This window comes from Equus przewalskii, chromosome 6 (assembly GCF_037783145.1).
Source record: "Equus przewalskii isolate Varuska chromosome 6, EquPr2, whole genome shotgun sequence".
In the NCBI taxonomy this organism is placed as follows: Eukaryota; Metazoa; Chordata; class Mammalia; order Perissodactyla; family Equidae; genus Equus; species Equus przewalskii.
In genome coordinates, this window is record NC_091836.1 from 2852214 (window position 1) to 2877763 (window position 25550).

General features: G+C 64.0%; 1 protein-coding gene across 1 annotated transcript; it reads left to right on the forward strand.

The window, feature by feature from the left end:
• The first annotated feature begins 1458 nt into the window (after nt 1-1458).
• Nucleotides 1459-25536, forward strand: PIAS4 (protein inhibitor of activated STAT 4). The gene is made up of 11 exons (XM_070624719.1): nt 1459-1625; nt 6296-6722; nt 17029-17113; nt 17821-17862; nt 18050-18140; nt 18256-18384; nt 18453-18558; nt 20423-20496; nt 20577-20737; nt 23269-23399; nt 23711-25536. Exons 1-11 carry the CDS (start codon nt 1599-1601, stop codon nt 23971-23973), a joined length of 1536 nt encoding a protein of 511 aa, XP_070480820.1. The 5' UTR covers nt 1459-1598; the 3' UTR covers nt 23974-25536.
• The last annotated feature ends 14 nt before the right edge of the window (nt 25537-25550 follow it).

The window sequence follows — 25550 nt, forward strand, 5'->3', positions numbered from 1 at the left end:
CTCAGGGCTGATCTTCCTCAAAAGAAAAAAAGAGAAAATGGGGGTCAATGAGAATGCTGATCACACGGAAGGAGCTTGATCTGGTGGTCCTGAGAGAGCTGAGGGGGCCTGCAGTCTTGGCTACAGAATGTCATGAATCGCTCCTGAGTCCGTGCCCCAGCCTCACCCATGAGCAATTCACAGGCCACTGTGTTTCAGCTCTTCTGCCCCACGACCTCCCTGTTATTTTAAGACAAATCCTATGCCATTTCTTCCATAAATATTCTTGACCAGATACTTTTAAAAACACAGCCATGATGCCATCCTCACGCGCTAAGCCGTGTTGGTTGTGAGAATCTACACGTGTGATCAAATTTCACAGAAGTATCCCCGCCCCCAAGTGTACGTAAAAACTAGTGAAATGCAAATAAGGGCTGTATTGTATCAACATCCATTGCCTGGTTTTGACAACACACCTCGGTGGTTATGTAAGATGTTATCCTGGGGGAGGCTGGGTGAAGGGTACGTAAAACTCTGCACTATTTTTGCAACTTCTTCCGAATCTTAAAACTATTTTGAAAATAAAAATTTGTCATAGAAATAGACCAGAACCCTGCACCGTCGGGGCTTGGGTGAGGTGAACAGTTAGAAAGACCTGAGCGAGACCACGTGTGCCATTGCAGAGCTGGAGTCTGTCTGGCCTGAAAATTTTGGATATTTTCTTCATCCTGGATTTTTTTTTTTTTTGCATTTCTTATTTTTAAAAATATCATATTAACATAATTGATGACTGAGTGATATGGGGCGCACCGTTAAATTTCGCCTAATTCCTGCCCTGAGACTGATGATCTCAGGGGACGGGCCCTGGAATATAAAATTTGTCTTCTCGCTTCTTCCTGCTTTTGACACCAGAATGTTAGAGCTCCGCGGCGGCGGGCACTGGGGAGCCACGGAGAGCTCTTGAGCAGGGGAGGTTGCGGCAAAGGTTTACTGTGGGTGGGGAGGCGGACTAGCGGGGAGGGGTCGCCTGCGGGAGTGAGGGATGCACGAGCTCCGGGGAACCGGGGAGGGGGTCCCGCATTGATCAGCCCGGGGCCAGCAAAAGGGGTGCAGCGCCTGCTCCCCATGTGCCGCGCCAGGACCCGGATGTGCAGCGCGCGGGGCGACCTGGCGGCCGCCGCGCTGGAGCAACCGTCTCCTCCCCGACCCGACGCCGCGGGGCGAACGGGCACACACCTGACGGCCGCCTCGCGCCGAAGGCCGCGGCACCTGACCGCCTTGTCGTGCCCGCCCGCCCGCTTCCGCCTTTTCTGCCCAGACCGCAACCGGCGCCCGCCCAGACTTGTATTGGGCTCGTGCCCCTTTAAGAAGCCAGACTCGGCCCGGGGTGGGCGTGGTCGCCGCGAGCGAAGGGGGGAGGGGGCGGTGTCCGGTCACTCTGATTGGCCCGAGGCCCGGGCGGTGGCCGCGCGCGCCTGCGCAGTGGGCGCCGGCGCGCGACGGCGGGAGGAGGGCGCGCGGGCGCTAATTGGCCGCGGCGGCGGCCCCGCCCACGAGTGGCGGGCGGTCACGTGACGCGACGGCTGGGGGCTCCCGGCGCGGGGACGCTGGTGGCCAAGATGGCGGCAGAGCTGGTGGAGGCCAAAGTGAGTGAGCGGCGGCGGCGCCGGCCCGGCGGGCGGGCGGGCGGACGAGGGACGGGCGCGGGCGGCGGCCCGAGGTCTGCGCCTCCCGCCCGGGGCCCTGCGGCGCGGCCCGCCCGCCGCTCGCCGCCTTCCCCTCGCCCGCCCCCGGTCCCGGGCTCCGCGAGCGGGCTGGGGGGCGGGGAAGCCGGGGGCGGGGCCTCGGAGCCTCACCCCAACCTCGGCGCCCGGGGTCGGGCCTCGGGTTCTAGGCGGGGCCCGAGCGGTCCGGGGCCGGCTCTCCGCAGACCCGGGGACAGGGCCGCGCCTCCTGGCTGGAGGCACCGTCCCCCCAGGCGGCTTGACGGGCCGGGCCGCCCGTCCCCTCCTCGCCCCGGGCGGGGGTCCCTGCTCGTCGGCCGGGGGGAGTGTCTTGGCCTGCCCGCCCCCTCTTCGGGGCCCAGAGGACGGCATCGGGGGCTCAGCCTCCCCGCCCAGCGGGCCGGGCTGGGCTTGGCGACTTCCTGCTCGGAAAGGTTCCCTGACTCTTCTGCCACCGCTTCCCCCGTCCCGGGTGGCGAGCCAGCGTCCGGAGCCGCCCCCCGACTCCGGGTGTTCTCTGGGGGTCTGTACCCCACGTTGGGGTCTGGAGCCCCTGTGCGGCTCCCGCGTGGGTCCCGGGGCCCCGCCCCCCTCCCGACACCCTCCGTCTCGGCCCCGGAGTGGGCGCGGTGCTCAGGGAGCTTGCCCACCGCCCTGGATGGAGCCCGGACCCCTCTTCTCGGTCAGCAGCCTTCTCACTGCGTCCTCTGAGTGTTGGGTCCTGGGCTCTGCGTTCCTCCTCCCTCCTTCCCCTCGGACAGCGTCTGAGAGTCTTTGGATTCTGTTCCTGGGGGCTCTGAACCCCACACTGAGTGGGACCAGACCCCGCTCGTCTAGTCCCTTGTCAGTCTGCTTCTCCGATCAGACCCTCTCCCCACACAGCCCCCGGATCCCCTGCTTTCGGTCCCCTTAGGAACCCCAGCTGTGGCTTCTCGGCCCCCCTGCCTTTCTGCCGATGTCTTGTGTTGGTCCTTGGAGGGGCTGGTTGCGGGTTAGGCCTCTTTTTGGGGATAGCTCCTCGTGCTTCTCCCCCATGCTCCAGTTGGGGGTGCAGGTTCCGCATCTAGATGCCATCCCTTCTCCCAGCTTGTGGCCTCTTCAAACTCTCTTGGAGTTGAGCTAGGAGCATCCTTGTCCCAGAGATGTGCCCTCCTGGAGGTGAGGCTCCAGAACCCTTGCCCCTGGCTGGACTAGGGCTCTCCCTTAGTGCCCTGAGAAGTTTACTCAAGGCCGCTGATCCCGGGGAGGGGAGGGGGCTGGACCTTCACAGGACCGAGGCGTGGCCGTCTCCCCCTTCTGGGCTCTCCTCCCCGAGGTCCTGACCTGTCAATGTTTTCTCTCCCTGGCTCCTCCGTCTTCTTAGATCTGCCATGTCTTCCCACTGGGATCCGAATGCAGCCCTCAAGGTTCTGTGTTTATAGGGCATGACCCCAGAGTGCCCCCCCCAATACCACCCCCCCCACACCTCTGCTCCTCTCCAGGGTTGTGAGAAATTGAGGCTTGCCTCAGAGATGTGGAGGTGTGAACTCTGTAAGCCCAAGGTGGCAGCCCAAGGGCCCAAAGTCCCCCAGCCCTGAAATTTAACCCCTCCCACCCCCCAGTGGGGCTGTGGGCCTGGGACTCCCACCCCCGCTCCAGCGGAGGATAGGGTCTATGCTCCTTTTTACATCCGGGGCCTTGAAACACGATCTGGTGAACTCTACTTGGCCCTCTGCTGGCTGGGGCGCCCCACCCCAATTAAATCAGGTTGACCCTTTTTTCAGGCCGCTGTTCAGGGGGTTTGGGACTCCGCATGACTTTTTCCCTCCTCGGGAGCCTTTTTCTTCAGCTTCTCCATCCCTGCGGAGTGCCTTATGCGTAACTGACATATTCCCTCTTTTAGGCGCTTTCTCAGCCTCTCGTGTTAAGAGCTGGAGATTTTGTCTTTTGGGGTGCAGGAAGGGCTGGTGTGAGAGGGGCTTGTTGATAACCTGTCGATAAACTGGAAATCTGAGACTCCTAGGCCCCCGAGAGGGGTTGAGAGGGCAGGGGTGGCCGCTGGACTCTGAGCTGGCGGGGAGCGTTTTGCACGGATCTCCGGTTTCCTGAAGAGGGGGCCTTGGCTTTCCCCCAACGGCCGCTCCATGGAGCCATGGCCTGGAGAGGGGCCGTGAGGCACAGCAGCTCTGTCCATGCTGCCGTGTCTCCACGCGGCTCCACACCAGCCCGGAGCTGAGCCTCTGGAAGCTGCAGGGGCCTGGCGCTGTTTATAAACAGATCTGAGACCAGGCGGGTCAGGATGAAGGCATGGCAGGAAGTGATCTGCGGAGCGCTGGGGCTGCTTCCTGAGCAGCCTTGCCCCCCTCGAGACGCCACCCTCCCGGTGTCAAGGGCAGGCTCCTTGCTGGTGGCAGCTGCTGAGAAACCCGAGCGGCGAACATATGGCAGCTTGAGGGGTGTGCCCCGGGATGCTCCTGTGGCCACTCCGGATGTGCGCCCTGGTGGAAGGGGCAGCCTCGGTGGGGCCGGGGCTCCGAGGGGCAGCCTGCTGTCAGAAGATCCTTGTGGTCGGGCTCAGAAAGGCCGAGCGCACCCCACTTTGTCTCCATGGCGCCGTCAGCCTCCACACGACGGTGTCTCTCCCCTCCAAGGCCGTGGGCCCCTTCCAGAGGAAACATCTTGTCTGCAAGCCTTTTTCCTCTGCTCCAGGTGGGACGTCAGGCCGAGGGAGGGGAGCCTCTGTTTTCAGAGCCCCGGACTCTGAGGGCCAGCAGATGCCTAGGTCCCCAGGCAGGGGCTGTGCTGGGGAGTGAGCGCCCCCAGGCCGTGGAAGGAAATGCCCTTAGGAGCCCCACGGCCCGGGGTCCGTGTGCCAGCCCTGCCCCTGACTCGCGGGGAGGCCCCCTGGGACCTCAGCCTTCGCTCCTGCAGCGTGGGCGCCAGTCCCTGTGGGGCTGGGCATGTGGTGGACGCTCCATGGCTGTCGTGAGGGAGGAGGAGGAGGACCCTGCGGCCGGAGGCTCCCCCTCCAGGTTTGGCAGGACTGTTATCTTGAGCCTGGATGGCCCCTCCGCCTTCCGCAGGAGCGTATAGCCAGAAGGGAGCTGAGCGCCCCCGTGCACGGACCCACGCAAGTGTGGGAGCCCAGGGCTCCTGAGTCCCCGGCCGCCAGCAGACTCCTCGCCTGCCTCTTAGACAGCCAGGAAACGGGACATGCCAGAACCTTCTGGCACTCAGGCCGCTCCGTAAACACCTGGCAGGGTTCCCGCCCTCCTCCCACTGTCAGAACTTCTCGAGTTGAGTTTCAGCGATTGATGACTTTCTTTAGGTGTCGTCCCGCCCCCAGCACGCCAGCCATCCATCCCCACTCTGGGGACCTGTGCTATCTTCTTCCCATTGCCCCTGGAAGTTTCTTTTTCCCACCACGTTTCATTCATCACAGGCCAGCCTCAGGGCTCAGCTCGGATGGCCCCGAAACCCTGCTGGCCCGTCCCTCGCAGACACACTGCTTAGGGAGCATTTCGGGGAGCCCGCCCTGGCCAGTCTCATGGAGGGCAGGCCACCGCCAGACGGCCCAGGAGAAAACCCTGGCGTGGCTGGGCTCCTGTGTGTGGTTTGGTCTGGTGGGAGGGACCCTGCCAGGTATTAAGTGCCAGACCTCGTTTGTCCCTTTGCCCCAGCTCAGTGAACGGCACCCCCAGCTGCCAGATTCCCAGAGCCTTCCCCTCAGATCTGCGGTTTTCAGTGGGGTTGATCCTACCTCCTGGGGACACATGGTGATGTCTGTGGGATGTGTACGATTGTCACGACTGGGGTTTGGGGTGCTCCTGGCGTCATTGGGGGGGCTGGGGTGCTGCTCCGCCCCCCACAGCGCCCGGGACGGCCCCCTGGAGGCTGCTGGAGTGATCAGGGGACGTTCTGATGGCAGCGCTCAGTTCTGTGTCACGCTGGGGGCAGCGTCTTAGAGAGCGGCTACCCCGGTTTCTGAGCTGGCCTGGCTGAACCTGGGCTGTGACTCGGGGCTCACACCAACCTGGTGGGGGTGTCTTAAGGATCAGGGTGAGTCTGTGATCATGGCTCCCGCTCACTGCCTGGCCCGTGGTCGGTATTAGGCGAGTTGTGGCTCCCGTCCTCTAGAGCAGAGGGAAGTGTGGTACGTCATCTGGTCCTTCCCACATCCCGCTGGGATGGAGCCTGTCCTCCCTGACGAAGAGCCCGAGGGTCAGAGAGGCCATGAGTGCTGGGCCAGGGGCTGGCTGAGGCTGTTGACGGTAGAGCAAGAGTCCCAGTTCCTGCCCTGGGGACGCTTTCAGGCGGAAGATGGGAAAAGAGGACCTAAATTAGAAGGCAGTGGTGTGGGGGGTAGTGGCGGAGCTTTCGCTGCGTTGGCGAGGCTGAGGAAGGTGGGGGGGGGGGCGGCAGCCTGCGTGGAGGGGTGCCGAGCCTGGGCCCCCACCCCGCCGGCCAGAACGCAGGGGGCCTGGGGCAGGGCCGGGCAGCGGCTGCCGGGGTCCCCCCCGTCGGGCAGATGCTCCGGGAAGCCCGGCGCCCCGTGGCGGCCCCCCTCCGGCCGCGCCGCCCTGACCCGCGCGTCTGTGCTTGCTCGTCCGCAGAACATGGTCATGAGCTTCCGAGTCTCCGACCTGCAGATGCTCCTGGGTTTCGTCGGCCGGAGTAAGAGCGGACTGAAACACGAACTTGTCACCCGGGCCCTGCAGCTGGTCCAGTTTGACTGCAGCCCCGAGCTCTTCAAGAAGATCAAGGAGCTCTACGAGACGCGCTACGCCAAGAAGAGCTCGGAGCCCGTGCCCCAGCCCCACCGGCCGCTGGACCCCCTGGCCATGCACCCGACCTTCGAGCGGGCCGGCGCCGTGCCCAGGACTCCCCTCTCGGGCCCCAACCTCGACTACCCCGTGCTGTACGGGAAGTACTTAAACGGACTCGGACGCTTGCCCGCCAAGACCCTCAAGCCGGAGGTGCGCCTGGTGAAGCTGCCCTTCTTCAACATGCTGGACGAGCTGCTGAAGCCCACCGAGCTGGGTGAGTCCGCCCCCCGGGGCACCCACCTCCTCCTTCCTGAGCCTCGGGAGCAGCAAGGGGTGGCGGGGCCTGTCCTTCTGGGAAGCTCGGGGCCACCTTTGGGTCTTTACATTAGTGAGCTGTTGCTGTGTAACAAGTTACCCCGATGACAGCTGCCCACAGTAGCCAACACCTCTGGGCGCTCGGTTTCCGAGAGTCGGCACCTGGGAGTGGCCAGCTGGGGACTGCCCAGTGCAGGGCTGCCAAGAGCTCACGGTCAGGCTGTCGGGGGCGGCCACCCGGTCTGAAGGCTCGGCTGAGGCTGGAGGCCGCATCTGCGCGTGGCTGCAGGCAGGCTGGGCTCCTTGCCGGCTGTGGGCTGGGGACCCCCGTTCTCGCCATGGTGGCCTCCAAGACGGCTCGAGTGTCCCCCATCGTGGCACGGTGGCTCACTTCCCGTGGAACCAGTGACCCAGGGCAGGGAGGGGAGAGCGAGTGTGTGCGCATGTGCGTGTGTGCACACAGCCCAGCTGGAGCTGCAGCCTTCTCCTCGGCCGAGCTGGCAAGTGCACACCTTGGTTTCTGCCACATCCCGTGGGTCACACAGGCCGCTCTGAGCAGGGTGGCCAGTGGCTGCGCCAGGAGGTGGGGGCCCCAGGGGCCCCCGGGAGGCAGCTTCTGCACTCTTACTCCCTAAGGCAGAGGGGCCAGGAGGTGGAGATGACCTCTCTGCTTGCCCGCAGGGGCGTTTCGCAGCAGGCGGCCTGTGGGAGGCTCTGGCCAGTACGGCCGACCGCTCTGGGCATGGCCGGGCGAGCTCCCGATGGGGCACCGGCAGGCGCAGGAGAGGCCAGGGCTCTGAGGCGCTCTGTCCCCACATTGATTGAGCGCCTGCTGTGTGCTGGGCCTGTGTAGCAGCCTTGACGTCAGGGCTGGTCCCGGGCCTCCCGTGGACCCACGGGTTCCAGGCCCTGAGTGTCCTGGGGACCCCCAGCGCCTCTTCTCCCTGCATCTTTCCTCTCTCTTTGTGTGTGTTTTCACTCGTCACTTACTCATAGTGCACGTCTGGGTGCCTGTGGCTGGGTGCCCGCCGGGGGCCGTAGCAGTTGAAGCCCCCGGCCTGGTGGGGAGTCCCTTCTAGCTCCTGAGGGGGCCCCAGCCCTCTGGCACTGTGGGTCCTGCCCTGTCCGGCCCGTTGTCCCATCTCCCGTCCGACCCCTACGTCCTTGCTGAGCCCCACCTTGCGCCGGTGCGGGCTCCGGTCCTGGTTGTCCTGTGTGCCAGGGCAGGGGCCACAGTCCCCACGACCCTGCCCGCCGTGCCCACTCCTGTCCTGCTGCTGACCCAGCACTGTCCTGCTCGGCCGGTGCCCTCCGCGCGCTGCTCCCTTTCGTCCTGGTGGGAGGGCTGGGCAGTGGCCAGGGCGCTGCGGTGCCAGGTGAGGCCGCAGAAGGTGGAGGGGGCGTAGCGGGGGCCCCAGCTGGGTCTGCGCCCCCCCGCCCTGTGTCTGGCACGCAGAGGGGCTCCTCGTCCCCCAGCTGAGAGGCAGGCAGCCCAGCAGCACGTGCCAGGGCTGGTGGCAGCTGGGGACCGGGCCCTTGCTGGCTTCCTGCGACGCCTTCCCCACCTCGGCTCCCCCACCTCTCTCTAGAGGCGGGACCCCGCCCCCAGCTCCTCCGCAGCTTTGGGGTCAGACTGGCCGGCTGGCTGGCTGGCGCTGAGGGTCGAGCAGGCGTTTGAGGCTCCTGAGGACGTGAGAGCCGTCTTCATCCCAGGGCCGGGTTTCCACCGGGAGGCAGCAGGGCGGGCTGGGTGCAGGGCGGGCCGGGGCTGGAGGTGACAGCTCAGGCCACCCTCCGCTGCCCACCCCTGCCCTGCCCTGCCCTGCCCGGACCAGGCGCTTCCTTGCCGCACGTTCCTGCCCACAATGCATCGCCGCCCTGAGCCCCCGGGGACCCCGGTCACCTGATCTCCGGGAGTCTGTTCCCCATCTACACCAGGAATGACTCTGCTGGCGGCTCAGAACAAAGAGGCCGACCCCACCCTGTCCCTGCTCCCACCCCCACCCTGCGCCATCCCAGGGTGGCCCCGTCCTCGGGGACCCAGGGCTGCCCGGGCTCCTAGGAAGTGGTCGGGGCACGCGTGTCCTGGGCCCGCAGTCCTGTCCACTGCCCCTCGCTCTGGGGGTCACCCTGGTGGGTCCTGTGGGGGGTGGGGCTCCAGTGCCACCAGCTGCCCCTGCAGCCCTAGCCATGACCCACCGACCAAAGCGAGGCCCAGACCCTCTGGTTTGCTTTCCCGGAAGAGCTGCCGGCCGGCTCCGGGCTGGAGCCCGCGCCAGGCGGCCGGGAGACATAAATCACGCGGAGTGGAATGCTCGGCTGGGGGAGGGGAGGGAAGGGAATAATAGAGCCACAGAGCGGAGCCGGGACCTGAGGACACAGGAGCTGCTCCAGCGGGAGGTGGGACTGGTGCCCAGAAAGGTCAGGAGACTGGCCCAAGGTCACACAGCATCCCGAGCAAGGGGCTCCAGGCCGAGTGCTCAGCCACCCCCCCGAGTCTGACCCCCTCCCTGCACCGTTGGTTCTGAACCACATGAAGGTTCTAGAGCCCATCGCCCCGTCCCAGCCGAGAGTTCAGAGGCCGGCGGCACATGCCTGGGGCAGGGGCGCTTGCTTCCCAACTGCCGGCGGATTTAGGGGGCCGGGAGCGCTGTGCGGGTCACAGCCCATGGTTAGGGGCTCCCTGGGCATCTGATGGCCGCTCAGGGTGACGGCAGCCAGGACCCAACTGAGGAGGACCTGAGCTCCTAGTCAGGGCGCGAGTGGGGACAGGAAGGGCCACCAGGAGCCCATCGGGCGGGAGGAAGGACACATGGTGACCTGATGTCCTGCAGTCAGTGCCTTGCAGGTGGACCACTCGGCCTGTCCCCGTCCTGTGCAGAGTGAGCGAGCACGTGCCCCGGGTCCTGACCACAGGCCCCCTGGAGGTGGGGACTGTGGCACAGGGCACACGTCTGTCTGTCAGCCAGCCTCGAGGCCCTCTTGCTCGTATTGCCCAAGGGACAGCAAGGTAGTGGTGTCCCTGGCCTGGCACGTTTTCCAGGAAGCTGCGCTAGAGGCGGGTAAATGGTCCTGGGCGAGGAATGCCCTGATCGGGGAGTGCAGGGTCCCCAGGGGGGCTGTCGGCACCAGGAGCCCCTTACTGCTCGTTGTGGGGAGGTGGCAGGCAGGAGGGCTTCCTGGAGAAGGCGCATTCGTTCTTGCCCCGGGGGTGAAGAGCGACAAGCCGGACAAAGAGGAAAGACCAGGGCAGCGTGTTCCAGGCAGAGGCCCGGTGGTGGGAGAGCGCTCGTGAATGGAGGCCATTGTGACCCGAGCGTGGGGTGGCACGGGAGGAGGGGCGAGAGCGGCCTGGGCAAGGCGGCAGAGGCCACTGGGAAGAGTGGGGACAGACTGACCGTCCTGAGGGTTTTGGAGTCACCCAAGGTCCAGGGAGCCTTCCCAGGTCTTGTTTTCTTGAGTCCCGTCTGAGCTCAGTGTCATCCACAAGGCTCCAAGAGGCCGCGTGGCCTGCCCGCCGCCCCACCGCCGGCGCATTGCCCAGCCAGGCTCCTCAGTGTGTCTGCAGGCCCGCCTCCTGCCAGGGGAGCCTGGGTGGCCCTGGTCATCCTGTGTCCCATCTCCCAGCACCAGGGACAGGGGGCCTGCCCCCCTGGGCAGCTTTGGAGGGGGCCCCGGCTGTGGGGAGCACCCAGCACGACCTGCGAGGGGGCCCGCAGATGGACGGGGAGGTCCCAGGCCCAGCCTGCTGGCTCCCTCTGTCTCCCGCGGTTCCCAGCCCCAGTTTTCGCTGTTCAGCTTCCTCCTTGTTTATTCCCCACACAGCAGTTCACTCTCCCCCAGTAGCCAGAGGAAGCTTTCGAAGAGCAGGCTGGTCACGTCCCTGCTCTGCCCCGTCCCCTCCCTTCTCCCTCTCTCCCCCTTGCTCCCTCCCCTCTGCTCCAGCCGCATGGCCTCCTTGGCCTCCTCGCTGTTCCTCCAACACACCAGGCCCAGTCCTGCCCCAGGACCTTTGCACGGTCTGTTCCTTCTCTCATCCTCCTCCCCACACGTCCACCTGGCCCTTCCCTCCCTGATCGCTGTGTCTACAGCTCGTCTCCCTCTCCTGCTTGCCTTCCCTCACCACCCTCTGGTCCTCCACGGCCTTGCTGCCAACCCCAATGTTGTTTGTTCATTTGTATGCCTGCCTCTTGAACACCGGGGTCTGTGGGACTGGCTTGTTCTCCGCTGCATCCATGGGATGGAGGGCCTGGGGGGGCACCTGCGTAAGCAAAGGCTTGGAGCTGAGAGGCAGCCTGGGGGCCTCAGTGAGGCCCCCAAACTAAGATCCTTGAGCTCCTGGCCCACGTTGGTAACCCCACGAGTGGGAAGTCACAGGCCCATCGGACGGGTGCGGGCACCCAGGTTCCTCGCCCCTGTGAGTGGACGAGCTGGGACTCGAACCCAGAGCCCCTGACACGGGGCTCATGGTGCCCGTCTTCTGCCTGCTGGGGGCGAGGCGCCCAGCACCCGGCCCGGGGACTTCCCGCTGCCGCCAGGACACCACCCCAGCAGCACCCACGCCCCGCGCCATGGCTCAGACCTCGACGTCACGCTGGCCTGACTCTAGATTTGGGGAGCTGATGCTGGATCTCTGGGCAGGGAGGGGTCAGAGACCCTGCGGGCGGGGCGTCGGCCTGGACGAGGGGCCTTGTCCTCCTCTGTCCCCTGAGGCCCCTGGGGCTTGGGCAGTGGGAGGGAGAACGTCCCATCCCGTCGACCTCTTGAAACCCCCTCTTCTTTCCTCGTCCGAGCTTCTGTGGAAGTCCGTGTTGGAGTTAGGAACCCGGGCCGGCAGTGGGGACCCCACGGGAGCCTTCCTCCCCCACAAGCGCAGCCCGCAAGGAGGCGGGCGGCTGTGTCCTGGCCGCGCCCGGGTACCTGCGCCGTGAGCGTCTGCGCCGTCGTTACTGCTCTTTGCTGGTGGCACTTCGCATGGCGGCCTGCAGCCCAGGGTGGAGCTGGTGTCCGGCCCCCGTCGCTTCTTGGATGGCGCCCCGGGCCTGGCTCCCAGTCTGCCGGGTTCCCTGGCTCCTCCAGGAGTTCCAGCCCCGGGCGCACATCAGCGCCCCCCTCGCCCTGCCCCACAGCCGCACAGGTGACAGCAGGAGTGCTGGGGACTGGTTCAGGGTCTGCGACGACACCAGGATGCTGGGAGGTTGTGTTGGATGCTAGGAGTAAACGTGTTGGAGATGCACTGAGCGGGGAAGGAGGTGGGGAGGGCCAGAAGGGGGGGTGGGCGCAGTGTTTAGATGAAGGCGCTTGTCCTGGTGGCGTTTGCACAGAATTAAAAGACACCAGGGCCATGTAGATGGTTGGAGAAGGAATGTTCTGGAAGAGGGGATGACCAGTGCAAAGGTCCCGAGGCAGATGTTCTTGGCGGGTGGGGAGCATGAGGAGGAGGCCTGGGTGGCTACCATGGACTCAAGGCCACCAGGGGTGGGCACAGAGCATCACCCCAGGCGCTGAGCTGGGGGAGCCGGGAGAGCAGCGAGGGGTCTGCGGGTCGATCAGACTGAGCCGGGTACCGGGCATGGGAGGGGCCGCCCTGGGTGCGGTGTGGAAGCAGAGCTAACAGGACTGGCCAGGCAAGTTGCTGTTGGGGTGGGGGCACGAGAGTCACCGACACCACACACGACCGGGCCCTGAACAGCTGACGGGGTGGAGCTGCCCCTGGCCCAGAGGGCGAGGGTCTGGGTTTGGGGGATCCCCAGCCGCCTCCCGACGGGGTAGGTCGTGCCGTGTGCCAGCCGAGGTGGCGGCTTGCCTCCTGCCTGCCTGCGACGTGGCTTGCCGGAAGAGCCGTTGGCCGCCCGGGCTGAGGACGCAGCAGAAGATTAGAGCGTGGGCGCATCCCCTGTCCCCGCAGCAGCCTCGGCTGGAGATGGGAGCCCTTCCAGGGAGGGACCACGCAGTCTGGTCTTCCGACAACCCGGCTCCCCTGCCTTTCTCACACTGTCTGCGGCAGAGCTCCCTGGCGAGCGAGGCTCCCACACAACCTGCCGGCCCCCCGCCACCCCTGGGGACACTGCAGGATGGGGCTTACTTTTGACCTCCCACCCAGCCGTCACAGCCCAGCTTGGATATTCTGAGCCCCCCACCCCCCAATAATTGTCCCCAGGCTCTTCGCACAGGTCTGGGCGTGTCTGCAGGTGGTCTCTAGGCAGCTCTCCTCCAGGACCCCCCCAGGACCCCGCAGGGACCAGCCGGGCCCACAAACATGCGTGATCGGGGAGCAGAGTGCCGATGACAGCAGCCCCCTCTCACTGAGCGCCAGCTGCAGACGGAGGCTCAGGCGGGGCTGGAGGCGTGGCCCCGGGCAGAGCTGGGGTACCACCCCAGGCGGCCTGGCTTCTGAGCCTGAGCTGGTTTGAAACTCACATCCTGTTTGCCTTTTAAAGACATTACCCGTTGTGTTTTGGAATCCAGAAGGTTCGAAAGCGGGGGCTGGCTGAGGAGGGCCAGGGGCCAACCCCACTGGCTACCTTGCCTCGTAAAGCAGGACTTGCTGACACGCAGGCGCGCCTGTCTGCGTGCTCAGGGGCCCTGGTGGCTTTGGGGTACAAGGCAGAGTGGGGACGCCGAGGCAGAAACCAAGCGGCTTGCCAAGCTGAAAATACTTACACCCGGGCCCTTTATAGGCCCAGCCTGCCCGCACTGTCCTGAAGGGCTTGCGGTGTAGATAAAGCCCGCTCCTGCCCCCCTCGCAGCCCTCCGAGGCCGCACCTGTGGCCACCGCTCGCCGCCTCCCCAGGGACGGCCTTGGCACCGACGAGCAGGGCGGCGTCTGCGCAGGCGTCCCCCGGGGCGCTGCTCCGCACCCGCTGTTTGCGCCTAGAGACTCTCGGAAGGTCCTCCTGGTCGGAACGCAAAGGGCCGCTTGAGCCTTCGTCCTCCGTTTGCCCCGTTGCCTAGTGCTCCTCGGACGGTGTCCGGGAGCGCGTCTTCGCCAGGCCACGTTGTGGGCGTTCGGCTCGCTGGCAGTCTGTGGCGGAGGTAACGGGTGGGGTGGCCGTGGCCTCCGCCATCCCGTGTGTGAGCGTGTCTGCAGTTGTGGCTCCTCAGCCACCGGGAGGCCGGCTCTGCGGCTGTGTGCGTGATTTTGATGATCTGCGAGGTTGCCCCCTCCTCCCCCTCCAGCCGCAGCCTCGTCAACTTTGTCAGACTTTCAGTCTCCTCCAATCTGTCGCTCAGATGGTTTCTCAGTGTGGCTTTAAATCGAGGTGTAATTTACACGCAACGCAATCCACAGATACCGTAGCGTGCCGTTTGAGTGGTAACAAATGAGCGTACCCGGTACCCCAGATGCCATCGAATACAGAGCATTGCCATCACCGTGATGGCCCGCCTGCCCCTTCCGGGCAGTCCTCACCCCCTCCAGAGGCGACCTCTGTTCAGATTCCTGTCGCCACAGATCAGCGTGGCCTGTTCTAGAACACGACGTGACACGCCTGCCTCCTTTGGCTCAGCGTGACGGTGTTGAGGTTTGTCCACGTTGTTGTGTGGATCTCAGGTTTTGTTCCATTGCGTGAACATACCGCAGCTGGTTTACACGTCTGCCATTGCCGGGACCCAGGTTGTCTCCAGTTCAGGGCCGTTAGGAATAAATCTGCCGTGAATGTTCCCGTACAGGTTTTTGTAGACGTATTTCCATTTATTTGGGGGGCAGATGTCCAGAGGGGGATTGCTGGGTTCTGGGGTAGGTGTGTGTTTAAGTTTATTAGGAGCTGGCCCACAGTTTTCCCAAGTGGTCGTACCAGTTTATACTCCACAGCAGAGAGAGATGGCTCCACATCCTCGCCAGCACTTGGAGTTGTCTGTCTTTTCATTTTAGCCCTTCTAGTGTGAATGTCAAAGTTGCGGTGTTTTTTGTTTTTTTTTTTTTGAGGAAGATTAGCGCTGAGCTAACATCTGCCACCAATCCTCCTCCTTTTTTGCTGAGGAAGACTGACCCGGAGCTACCATCCATGCCCATCTTCCTCTACTTTATATGTGGGATGCCTGCCACAGCATGGCTTACCAGGCTGTGCCATGTCCACACCCAGGATCCGACCTGGTGAACCCTGGGCCGCCGAAGTAGAACATGTGCACTTAGCCGTCACGCCACTGGGCCGGCCCCTTGAATGTCGAAGTTTTAAACCAGTCTTACATCCCAGGACCATTCCCAGGGGCCCTGGATATTTGCTAATGTTTTAAGATTTATTTATTCATTTATTAAAATTTTATATTTTTTTCCTTTTTCTCTCCAAAGTCTCCCATTACATAGTTGCATATTTTTTAGTTGTAGGTCCTTCTAGTTGTGGCGTGTGGGACACCGCCTCAGTGTGGCCTGATGAGCGGTGCTGTGTCCACGCCCAGGATCCCAACCAGCAAAACCCTGGGCCGCCGAAGCAGAGTGCATGAACTTAACCACTTGGCCACGGGGCCAGCCCTGCTAATGTTCCGTTGAGGGTTTTTACGTCTGTGTTCAGGAAGGATGTTTGTCTGTACCTTCCTTTCTTGATGCGTTTTTGTTTGGTTTAGGCATCAGGGTTATGCCGACTCGTGAAATGGGTTAAAGAGTGTTCCTCCTTTATTCTCTTCATTTACGTCAAGTTTGATTGGTTTCTTCCTTAAATGTTTGATAGAATTCACTGATCTGGGCCTATATTTTTCTTTGTGGAAAGATTGTTAATTACAAACTCAGTTTCTTTAACCGATAAAGAACTTTTCAAACTTTCTATGTCTTTTGGTGCTAGTTTTGGTAATTTGCACCCTTGGAAGAATTTGTCCCTTTCATCTAAGTTGTCGAGTCTCTTGGCATGGAGCCATTCGTTATGTTGTCCTACTAACCCAAAAGGCTGTAGGATCTGTACTGTTGTCCATTTTTTGTTCTGATAGCTTGTGTTCTCAAGATCTTTTTTTTCCCCCTGAGGAAGATTGGCCATGAGCTAACGTTTGTGCCAGTCTTCCTCTATTTTGTGTATAGGACGCTGCCTCAGTGTGGCTGCCGACAAGTGGTGTAGGAATCAAACCCGGGCCACCCAAGCAGAGTGTGCTGAGCTTCACCACTAGGCCATGGGGCTGGCCCCTCGACATCTTTTTCATTGCTGCCTCGCTCACTAGATGTCTGTCAAAGAACTGTGGCTTTGTTGGTTTTCTCTGTTGTTGGCTTTCTGTTTCACAGGCTTCCATTTTTGTCTTTAATTTCCTTCTTTCTAATGACTTTGGCTTTAATTTGCTCTTTTTCTAGCCTGTCGTGGAGGAAGTGTGTAAGTCATTGATTTTTAACCTTTGTCTTTTTTGTTTCTTCTTCTTTTTTTTTTTTGCTGAGGAAGACTCGTCCTGAGCTAACATCTGTTGCCAATTTTTCTCTTTTGTGTGTGGGCCACCACAGCATAGCCACTGACAGCTAAGTGGTGTAGGTCCACACTCGGAAACCAAACTGGGGCTGCGAAAGCACAGCACACCGAACTTAACCAGTGGGCCTCTGGGGCTGACCCTTCTTTCTTGTTTGATGGGGGCGTTTAAAGCTATGACTTTCCGTCTCGTGACTGCTCTAGCTGCCTCCCCCAGTTTTGGCGTGCTGTGTTTTCTCGTTCAGTGCAGAGCATCTCCTCCTCCGGCCGGGGGTTCTCAGTGCAGTCACAATGGAGAGTGAAGAGCTGGCTTTTTGCCACCAAGGTCTCCATCCTCTGGCTGACTTTCCTCCGCCTTCTGCACCCAGTGGGTGCTTTGTGGTGGCCAGTAAGGCTCTGTGTGTGGCGTCCCCACCCCTACTGTGCGCCGGGCCCACCCTGTGACTCTTGTCTTGTGCACCTGGAGGTTTGCTGCCGTTTCCCTTCCTCGTCTCCTTGGCTGGCTGTGACCGCCCAAGGCACCCCTTCTGTCCAGTTTGTCCCTGTCCCCTACGGCAGCACCGTGCACGGCCCACTGAGGGCTCTTTAGGTGCAAGGCCTGTGCCGAGCGCTTCTCAGTCTTCCTGAACAGATGCCTGAACCCTGGGGGCCGCATGGCTCTCAGCAGGGCACGGGGTGTCCTGAGTGTTTCCTGAACCACAGGCTGTGGCGAGCGGCCCCAAGGAGGGCCAGGGTCCGCCCCCATCCCCCATGTCTGCCCGCCCGGCAGGGGCTCAGCCTTCCATTTCCTGCTTCCCAGCCTGAAGAGGGCCAGGTCTGTAGAGATGACCATGGTGGGCGCCCTCGCTGGGGGACCAGACATGACCCTGACCCCCCGTTTGTCTTCAGTCCCACAGAACAATGAGAAGCTCCAGGAGAGCCCGTGCATCTTCGCGTTGACGCCCAGACAGGTGGAGCTGATCCGGAACTCCAGGTGCGCTGTGCCCTGCCGTCCACGTGTCCCCAGGGCCGGCCCTCTGTGTGGGGCAGGGTGCCGGGTTGGCGTGTTCCCATGGACCTGCAGCCCCGGAGCTGGCTGGCTGCCCCTTTAACAGGGGCCCTCCCCTGGGCACTGCGACGTTGGGCCTGGTCACCCCCAGGGGGCTGTCCTGGGCGCTGTGGGGGCTAAGCAGCATCCTGGGCCCCACCCTCTCACTGCTAGGAGACCCCCAGTGTGACAACCACAGATGTCCCCAGACGTCGCCTGCTGTCCCTTGGGGGCAGCATCGCCCCAGCTGAGGACACTGGGCTGTGACAGATGGGGGACAGAGGCTGGTCCCAGGGCTTTGACTCTGCTCTCGGTGGCCCCTCCGTCTCCAGCTGTGCACAAGTCACCGCCAGAGCAGCCCCGTGTCGGGTGCTCGGCACATGCGTGGCCACACCTGCCACCCACGTCCTGTTCCCACCAGCTGCCCCGTCATCCGGGAGGGGCGGTCATTTGTCTGGGTCACCAGGGAGTCAGTGGTAGGAGAGAACATTCTGGGTGGCACCTGTCGGCCTTCAGTGGCAGGGGAGGCAGCGGGCCGGCCGGGCGGCTGGTGCGGGAGGGGCCCACAGTCACCTGGCTGAAGTGGCGGCTGGTGGCCGGGCGCCCTGCTCCCTGACGCCCCCTCTCTCCCCTCTGATTCCCTCTGCACACAGAGAGCTGCAGCCCGGGATCAAGGCCGTGCAGGTTGTCCTCAGGTGAGCCCGGTCTGCCCCACCTGCGCCACAGCCCCTCTCCCTGCGGCAGCCTCTGGGTGCCCCGGCAGGGGGCATGGGCTGCTCCTCGCTCCCTCCTGCCGTCTGCCCTAGTCCGTGGGTGCCCCACCCCCACCCACTCCCCCGCCCCTCCCGGCCCGCGGCCCCACGGCCCTCATTTTCGTTGCAGAATCTGCTACTCGGACACCAGCGGCCCTCAGGAGGACCAGTACCCACCCAACATCGCCGTGAAGGTCAACCACAGCTACTGCTCGGTCCCGGTGAGCGGGGCCCCGTGCAGCCCGGCTCCGCCATGGCACAGGCTGGAGGGGCGGGGGACGCGGAGGGCGAGTCACGGCCTGGCCCCGGCGGTGGCCTGACCGCGTGTCTCCCCAGGGCTACTACCCCTCCAACAAGCCCGGAGTGGAGCCCAAGAGGCCGTGCCGCCCCATCAACCTCACCCACCTCATGTACCTGTCCTCGGCCACCAACCGCATCACTGTCACCTGGGGCAACTACGGCAAGGTGAGTGGGCCGGGGGCCGCCCCGCCCGCCGCCGCCCACCCGGCCCTGACGCCCCCCTCTGCCCCCAGAGCTACTCCGTGGCCTTGTACTTGGTGCGGCAGCTGACGTCCTCGGAGCTGCTGCAGAGGTTGAAAACCATCGGCGTCAAGCACCCGGAGCTGTGCAAGGCGCTGGGTGAGTGCGGCCGGCCTCGCGGGGCCTGGGCACCGTCCGTCACCGGAGGCCAGGGCGCTGGGGGGCCCTGGAGGGCACGGGGCAGGGAGCCAGGCCGCAGAGCCTGCGGTGCCGAGGCCCCGAGGCCGGGACGAGCAAGGCCTGTGGGGGTCCCGGTGGCAGCAAGAGGCCTTGGAGGGCTCCCCGGAGGGGAGGACCCCCCCTCCCGGGGTGATGGATGTCTAGGCAGGGAACAGGGCGGGCGGGGGACGGGCACAGAGAGCAGAGCCGAGGACGGATTCACAGGCCTCGATGCAGGTCTGACCAGAGAGGGTGAGACGGTTCATTTTTCTCTCTTCTCCCTTTAACACCCAAAAAAGGTGGGGGCGATGTCTAGAGCATTAAGAACCCCCCCACTAAGACTGGCAGGCAGCCTGGCCCTGTTTCTCTTCCTGCGCCCTTGCACCCAGGTGCTCAGGAACGCAAGGATCCCTCTGCGGTGCAGCTGTGTGGCCGCGGGCAGCTCACTGGCCCTCTCTGATCACCCAGAGGCCCTTGTGGGGCGCCTTGTGGCAGTGACCCTGGGCAGTCAGGCTGGGCCATGTCTCCATCTGACGAGTGGGGATGCTGAGGCGCAGAGTGGCAGAGTCAGGGCTGTGACCCCAGGGCCTCAGCCCCCCACCCCACCACCTCCCTTTCCCCTCAAAGCCCTTTCTTCACCCCTCACCTGCCCGTCTCCCTGCGGGGACAGTGCCAGCGTGCCCAGAGGAGGCGGGCTCCCTGCAGGCACCCTGGCCTCGGTGCCTTTGGGCCGGGGCAGGGGGTGGGGCAGGAGCCCTGCTGCCCCGGCCCCTGCCGGCCGAGGGGCAGGGTGTCCCTGTAGCCAGCTAGCCCCAGGCCGGCATCTCGGCCGCTGGCTTCCTCTAGTCGTGACTGGGAGGTCCTGTGCTCGTCTCGAGGGACCCCTCCTGCTGCACGTGCCGTCCCCCCGTCAGCTCGGGCGGTGAGGCCTCGCTCTGCAACCTGGTGCGCTGCGTCCGGTCCCGGCTGCCCGGGGTCTGCTCGCCGGCCAGGCCTCTGGGCCGCCGTTAGCACTGTCAGCAGAGATGGGAGCCGCGGGGCGGAAGTTCACACTGAGTTGTGACTGACTGACTGGACTTTGGGGACAAGCCAGCACGGTCACCCCCAGCCCCGTGCGGGAGGGGAGAGGAGGCTTCCTGGAGGAGGGCATGCAGGGGTGGTGTCGAGGGAGGGGGCAGTTCTGGGCTGCACGAGGGGGGCCTCCACCCAGCAGGGCGGCATCGGGCCACCTGAGCCGTCTGGGGATGGAGTGGCACCGCCTGCTCCGAGTGTTGCCGGTCCCCAGGGCCTCCCGTGGCGTGTGAGCGTTTCTGCAGGGCACATGTGGCTTTGGGGGCCCCCGCCATCTCTTCCTGTTCTGAGGAAGTGACACTCGGCACGTGAGGGAGCTGTGCCCGTGGGTTCATTCCTGCCCCACGGGGTCCGCATCCCTGCCGTGTCCTTTGGAATGGTTCTCATCAGAAGCCACAGCCGCAGCCGTGGCCCTGCTGGCAGCTCTGTGTCGCCTGGATCTTTCCAGAAAAGTTCTGGGGGTCATAAGGAGCCACAGCAGGCGGGCTTGTGGGGGGGTTGGCTGGCCCCTTGGGCACCCAGGGCCTTTGCACAGATGCTCCTCATCCCCTGGGCCCCAGAGCACAGCTTGTACCCCGTCGGCCTGGGGGTGGACATTGGGGCGCTCGCCGGGTGCCCGTTTCCCGGAGCCGGGGCTGTCGAGAGCGCTCGCTACCGGAGAGCACCTCCCCTCAGCCCTGGCCCTGCGGGCGCCCCGGCCCCACTGCTGATGCCGGCTGCCCCCTCTCCGCAGTCAAGGAGAAGCTGCGCCTGGACCCCGACAGCGAGATCGCCACCACCGGCGTGCGCGTCTCCCTCATCTGCCCGGTGAGTCGCGGTGTGCGGCCCCACCCGCCCGTTGCGGCCGGGGCGGCTGTGTGGCCCCGCTCACGTGCCCCTCCCCGCAGCTGGTGAAGATGCGGCTGTCCGTGCCGTGCCGGGCGGAGACCTGCGCCCACCTGCAGTGCTTCGACGCCGTCTTCTACCTCCAGATGAACGAGAAGAAGCCCACCTGGATGTGCCCCGTGTGCGACAAGCCCGCCCCCTATGACCAGCTCATCATCGATGGGTGAGTGGCGGGGTGCACGGGGACCGCCCTGCCTGTGGGGCTGCGCAGGGCTTGGCCCTTTACTTCTGTGGCTCCTGACTACCTGGGGTCACCAAGCTGCCCAGCAGCAAGTGCCCTTGGGCAGCCCCGGGTTACAGAGAGAGGTGTGTCGTCCCTGCAGGACTTCTCGGGGCCTTTGCTGTGCGGGCAGTGGCAGTGTGGCTTAGGGTTCAGAAGGGGTCTCTGGACCCTGGAGGTCCATGGGGCTCCCGTATGACTGTGCGCTCTTGGAGTCGTCTTTTCCCACATAAAATGGGGACTCCAGAGCCCCAGCCTCAAGGTCGCTGCGCGAGCCAGGGAGCCGCTTCCCAGCAGGCGTTGAGCACAGCCTTAGTCACGCTTTCCGTGTAGAAAGGTCAAAAGGACACACGTCTCCCCCAAGTTCTGGTCGCGTCCCGCTTGTCCCCTTCCTAGGGGCCCTGGCCTATGGCCAGGCTGTCCCCACAGCCCGACCAGCAGGCCCTCCCCGTGCCACAGGGAACCGAGGGGAAAAGGCTCTTCTCTCCGGAAGGGAGGCTGTTCGGGTCTTAGGTTTCCAGAAACTGAGCCGAGCACCTGACTGACCAGCTCCCGCCAGGCGCTGGCCACACCCGCCTCCTGTCCCCAGCGCCAGGCGGGGGCGAGGGAGGTAGTGGCCCAGGCAGGAGTGGGCATGCGGGCAGCCACACCCTGGACCCCCAGCCTGTGCAGGCGGACATCCGGCAGGGGCCATGTGCGTCTGGGGACGGGATGGGCCCGACCTGCAGGGCTGGTGTGAATTTGTCCCCACCAGTGAGCACTGGTCTCCGTCCTGTCACCGAACTCAGGGTCCTGCCAAGCCCTCCCTCCCAGCCGTCCCGGCAGGTGGGCCTGGATCATCTCCACCTTACAGATGAGGAAGCTGAGACTCAGAAGGGACAGACGCCAGCCTCCGGCGCCCCTAGCTCATAGGGGGCCGGGATGGGAACCCAGGCCTAGCCAGCTCTGAGCCCAGGCCCCTCCCTTGTGGGCCCAAGCAGGGCGGCCCCGGGTGGAGTGAGGAGGCCCCTGGGGCCGGGCATGAGGGCTGGCCTGAATGGCGTCCCTGTCCCCGGCCTGGCAGCACGGCGCCATCCTCCCCCCAGGCCTCGAGCAGGTCCCTGAGGCGAGGCAAGGCTGGCCACAGCGATGACGGCTCCAGGTGCAGCTGGCACTGGAGAGTGTGGCTGTGCCCCCCACAGACCAACATACCACATGCCCCTGGGGCCTTGGTATAGCCGGGGAGCCTCCCTGGAGGAAGAGTCCTTGATTCATACTTTTATTTCTTGAGGTTTTGCCACCTTGTCATCCCTGGCCCTGAGCTGGTGATCCAGGGGTCCCCAAAAGGACCCAGTCCCAGATCCCACGCCAGGAGCTCCCACTAGGCGTGGGGGTTGGGGGTAACTGAGCCAGACGCACACCTTCCTGTTGCTTGGGCCGCGCATAGAGAGGAAGAGGAGCTGTCAACTGGGGCTTTGGAGAGCGAATAGGAGTTTTCCAGGGGGGGGTAAGCATGTTGCAGGCAGAGCTGTGTTCTCACCACGGTGACCCTGGGCTGGGGGTCTGAGTGGTGATGGAGAAGTCTCAGGGTGGGTGGGAGCCAGAGGGTGTCTGGAGCAGGACAGGGTCTCTCTTCTCCGTGACTGACTGAGGTGGTTGAAGGCACCTGGAGACAGGTGTGGCTCTGATGTTGAGCAGATGCTGGGGATGAGGTGGGCCTGGGGCCACTGTGGCCAGTGTGTCCCCTGTGCCAGGCCTGGCCTGGCATGGACACGTGGCCGCTCCTTGGATCCCGTGGGCGTGGCGCTCACCTCGTCCTGCAGGTGGGGAGACTGAGGCCCCGAGGCCAGGCAGTGGCGGGGGGCAGGCCGGGAACCCAGGCGTGCTGCCGCCTGGCCTTGTGGCCTCGGAGAGCTCACGCCTCCTCCTCAGGCCTCAGTTTCTCCATCTGAAATGGGTTGGGCTGGCTGTACATGGCAGAACGGGGCCCAGGCCTATTGCCGTGGGCGCTCTGTTGGGGATGCCGTCGTCTGTGTGGGAGTGAGGGGGCCCCCCTTCTGCTCTGCCCCACTCGGGCCACATGCGCCTGCCCTCCGAGCCTCAGTTTCTTCATGTGTACTGATAGGGGCAGCACAGACTCGAGGTGGGAGCTTGGGCAGCTCAGTTAGGGGCCGGAGAGCTGGACTGTCCTGCGGCGCCCCCAGGCCCCTGCTCTTGAGCAGTTGGAGGGACGCCACACGCTCTCTGTGCTCGCAGCCAGCTGTCACCGCATTAGGAGTGTAGACCTGCAGGCCCCCGAGCGATGTGGCGGACCCTCGGGGCCCAGAACGTGCAGGCCCCAGCAGCCCGGGTCCTCAGGCCGCCAGGCCTGGCCGTGCTTCCTGGAGCCACTTGTGCAGACGGGAGGGCAGCTTAGTGAGCGCCCACAGAACCTCGGGGAGCAGGGTGGGGACAGGGAGCACCCGGCCCAGGAGTCAGCCCTGCTCGCCCCCCAGGCTCCTCTCCAAGATCCTGAGCGAGTGCAAGGACGCTGACGAGATCGAGTACCTGGTGGACGGCTCGTGGTGCCCAATCCGCGCCGAGCGGGAGCACAGCTGCAGCCCCCACTGCCCCATCCTCGTGCTCGGTGAGTCCGCCAGGCCCCCGGTGCCCCAGCCAGCACGGCTCTCCCTGAATCCCTGCTCCATGGGGTTTGCAGTTTCTGAGTGTCTGTGTCCTGCCGTGTGGAGGTGGCACAGTTATCGAGCGCTTGCCATTGCCAGGCCCTGTACAGGGTGCTGGGGACCCAGTGGCGTCAGGCCCAGCTTGGCCTGTCTTCTGGGGCCTGCCACGTGATGAGGAGGACAAGGTGTCCTAGGGCCCCCCTGCCCCGCGCTGGCCTCAGTCTCCCCCTCTGAGTCAGCAGCTGTCCTGAGCGTCTGTCCCTCTCACCCGCAGGCACCTCAGATGCCAACGGGCTCCTGTCCACCCCCAGTGTCAACGGCAGTGCAGTGCTTGGGGGCACCGGCAGTGGTCCCGGTGTGGTGGGCGGTGTGGAGAATGGGAAGCCAGGAGCCGACGTGGTGGACCTCACGCTGGACAGCTCATCCTCCTCGGAGGAAGAGGAGGAGGAGGAGGAGGAGGACGAAGATGAGGACGAGGAGGGCCCCCGGCCCAAGCGCCGCTGCCCCTTCCCGAAGGGCCTGGTGTCGGCCTGCTGACCGCTCGCCGCCGGCCGGACACTCGACTTTCCTGGTGCTCACCACGCGGCGGGGCGCAGGCAGGCCTCGGGTACAGCGGGAGGAGTGAGATATTTTTCTTCTTTTTATTGTTCATTTTGTTTTTCCACCCAAACTTTCCCCGACTCCTGGCACCTGTACCTCTGGACTCTCCTATCGGAGGATTAAAAAAAAAAAAAGTAAAATGACAAAAAAAAAAAAGTACAAAAGAAATGCAACAAGCAAACAAAAAAAATCAAACTCTTAACAAACAGGGCAAGCCACCCACACAGCTGCTTCCCCAGCCGGAGTCAGAGCCCCGAAGACTGAGCTGACCCTGGGAAGGGGCGGGCGGGACCCAGGAAGCCGCGCCCCCCGACGCCCGCCCTGCCTTCCGATGACCATTCCAGCCGGTGCAGAGGGACCCAGGCCGGGCGGGGCGGTGGGGGCAGCTGGGAAGCCAGCCCGCCGTGTGCCCCCTCCCTGGCGGCAACCGCGACTTTGACATTCGTCTGTTCCTTTCCTTTTTTTCTCTCTGCGAACGTGTCCTCTCACCCAGGGACCCTGGAGCGTGCCGCCGAGCAGCAAGCATTTTAGCCAAGAAGCCATGGAGTGGGTTGGGGCGGGGAGGGGGGTGGCGGGGGCACGGGTGGGGCGGCAGGGGGTGGGGGAGGGTGGGGCTGGGAGGGTTCAGCCACAGATGTGTTGTATTTTTTGAAAGTGCAATAACTTGGTATTTTGAAGACCCGGCATGTGGCCAGGACCCCCTGCGGGAGGTGGGGGCCCCAGAGTGTGGCACCGTGTGGCGTTGGGGGGGGGGGGTGTCTCAGTTTTCTAGCCAGCTACCTCGGTAACTCCAATTCAGGTTAATTTCCCTACGGAACAGCGCAGATCCCACAGATGCCACCGGCCCCTCGCTCAGCGGGGCAGGGAGGGCGTCCACTTCCCAAGGGGCGGCAGGGCCCCCCGCCCCGGCCTCTCTATTTGGGGTGGTTCCTTGCCCCTCTTCTTGCTCTTGGGTTTTCCAACGGGTATGAGGCCTGCCCGGCACCCCCTCCCCGGGAGCCCCTCTCGTCTTCCAACAGGCCCCGGGCAGGGGCTGCCCTTTGGCTCCCAGGCACCCAGCCCGGCTTAGGGGGCCAGGGACCCCTGAGCTCCCACAGCTGCCCCAGATGTCTCCAGGGACCCGTGGCCGCGTGCCCGCCCCCTGCCCAGCATCCTTGGCCCCGCCCCCCCCCACCGACCATGCTTGGTTCTCCAAACCACCTCTGCCCACCGTTCGGTCTTTGCTTTTGATTCCTTACCCCCACCCCACTCTGCCCAGCCCCAGAATAATTTCCCTTTGTATAAACAGAACTCTCCTAGTCAGGAAGCAATATCCTTTCAGGTCTAAAGAAGAAAGGGACAGCAATCTGGTCGAGGGCAAATTCAGTTTTACTGTATAAACTCAGTCGCGCAGTTCGGCCCCCTCCACCTGCACTGGCAGCTGAGGGCCGCTGTTTTCTAATATTTGTATTCTAATTTAATTGTTTTTAAAAAACGCAAATAAAAAAAGATCAAGGTGAAGCCACTGAGGCGTC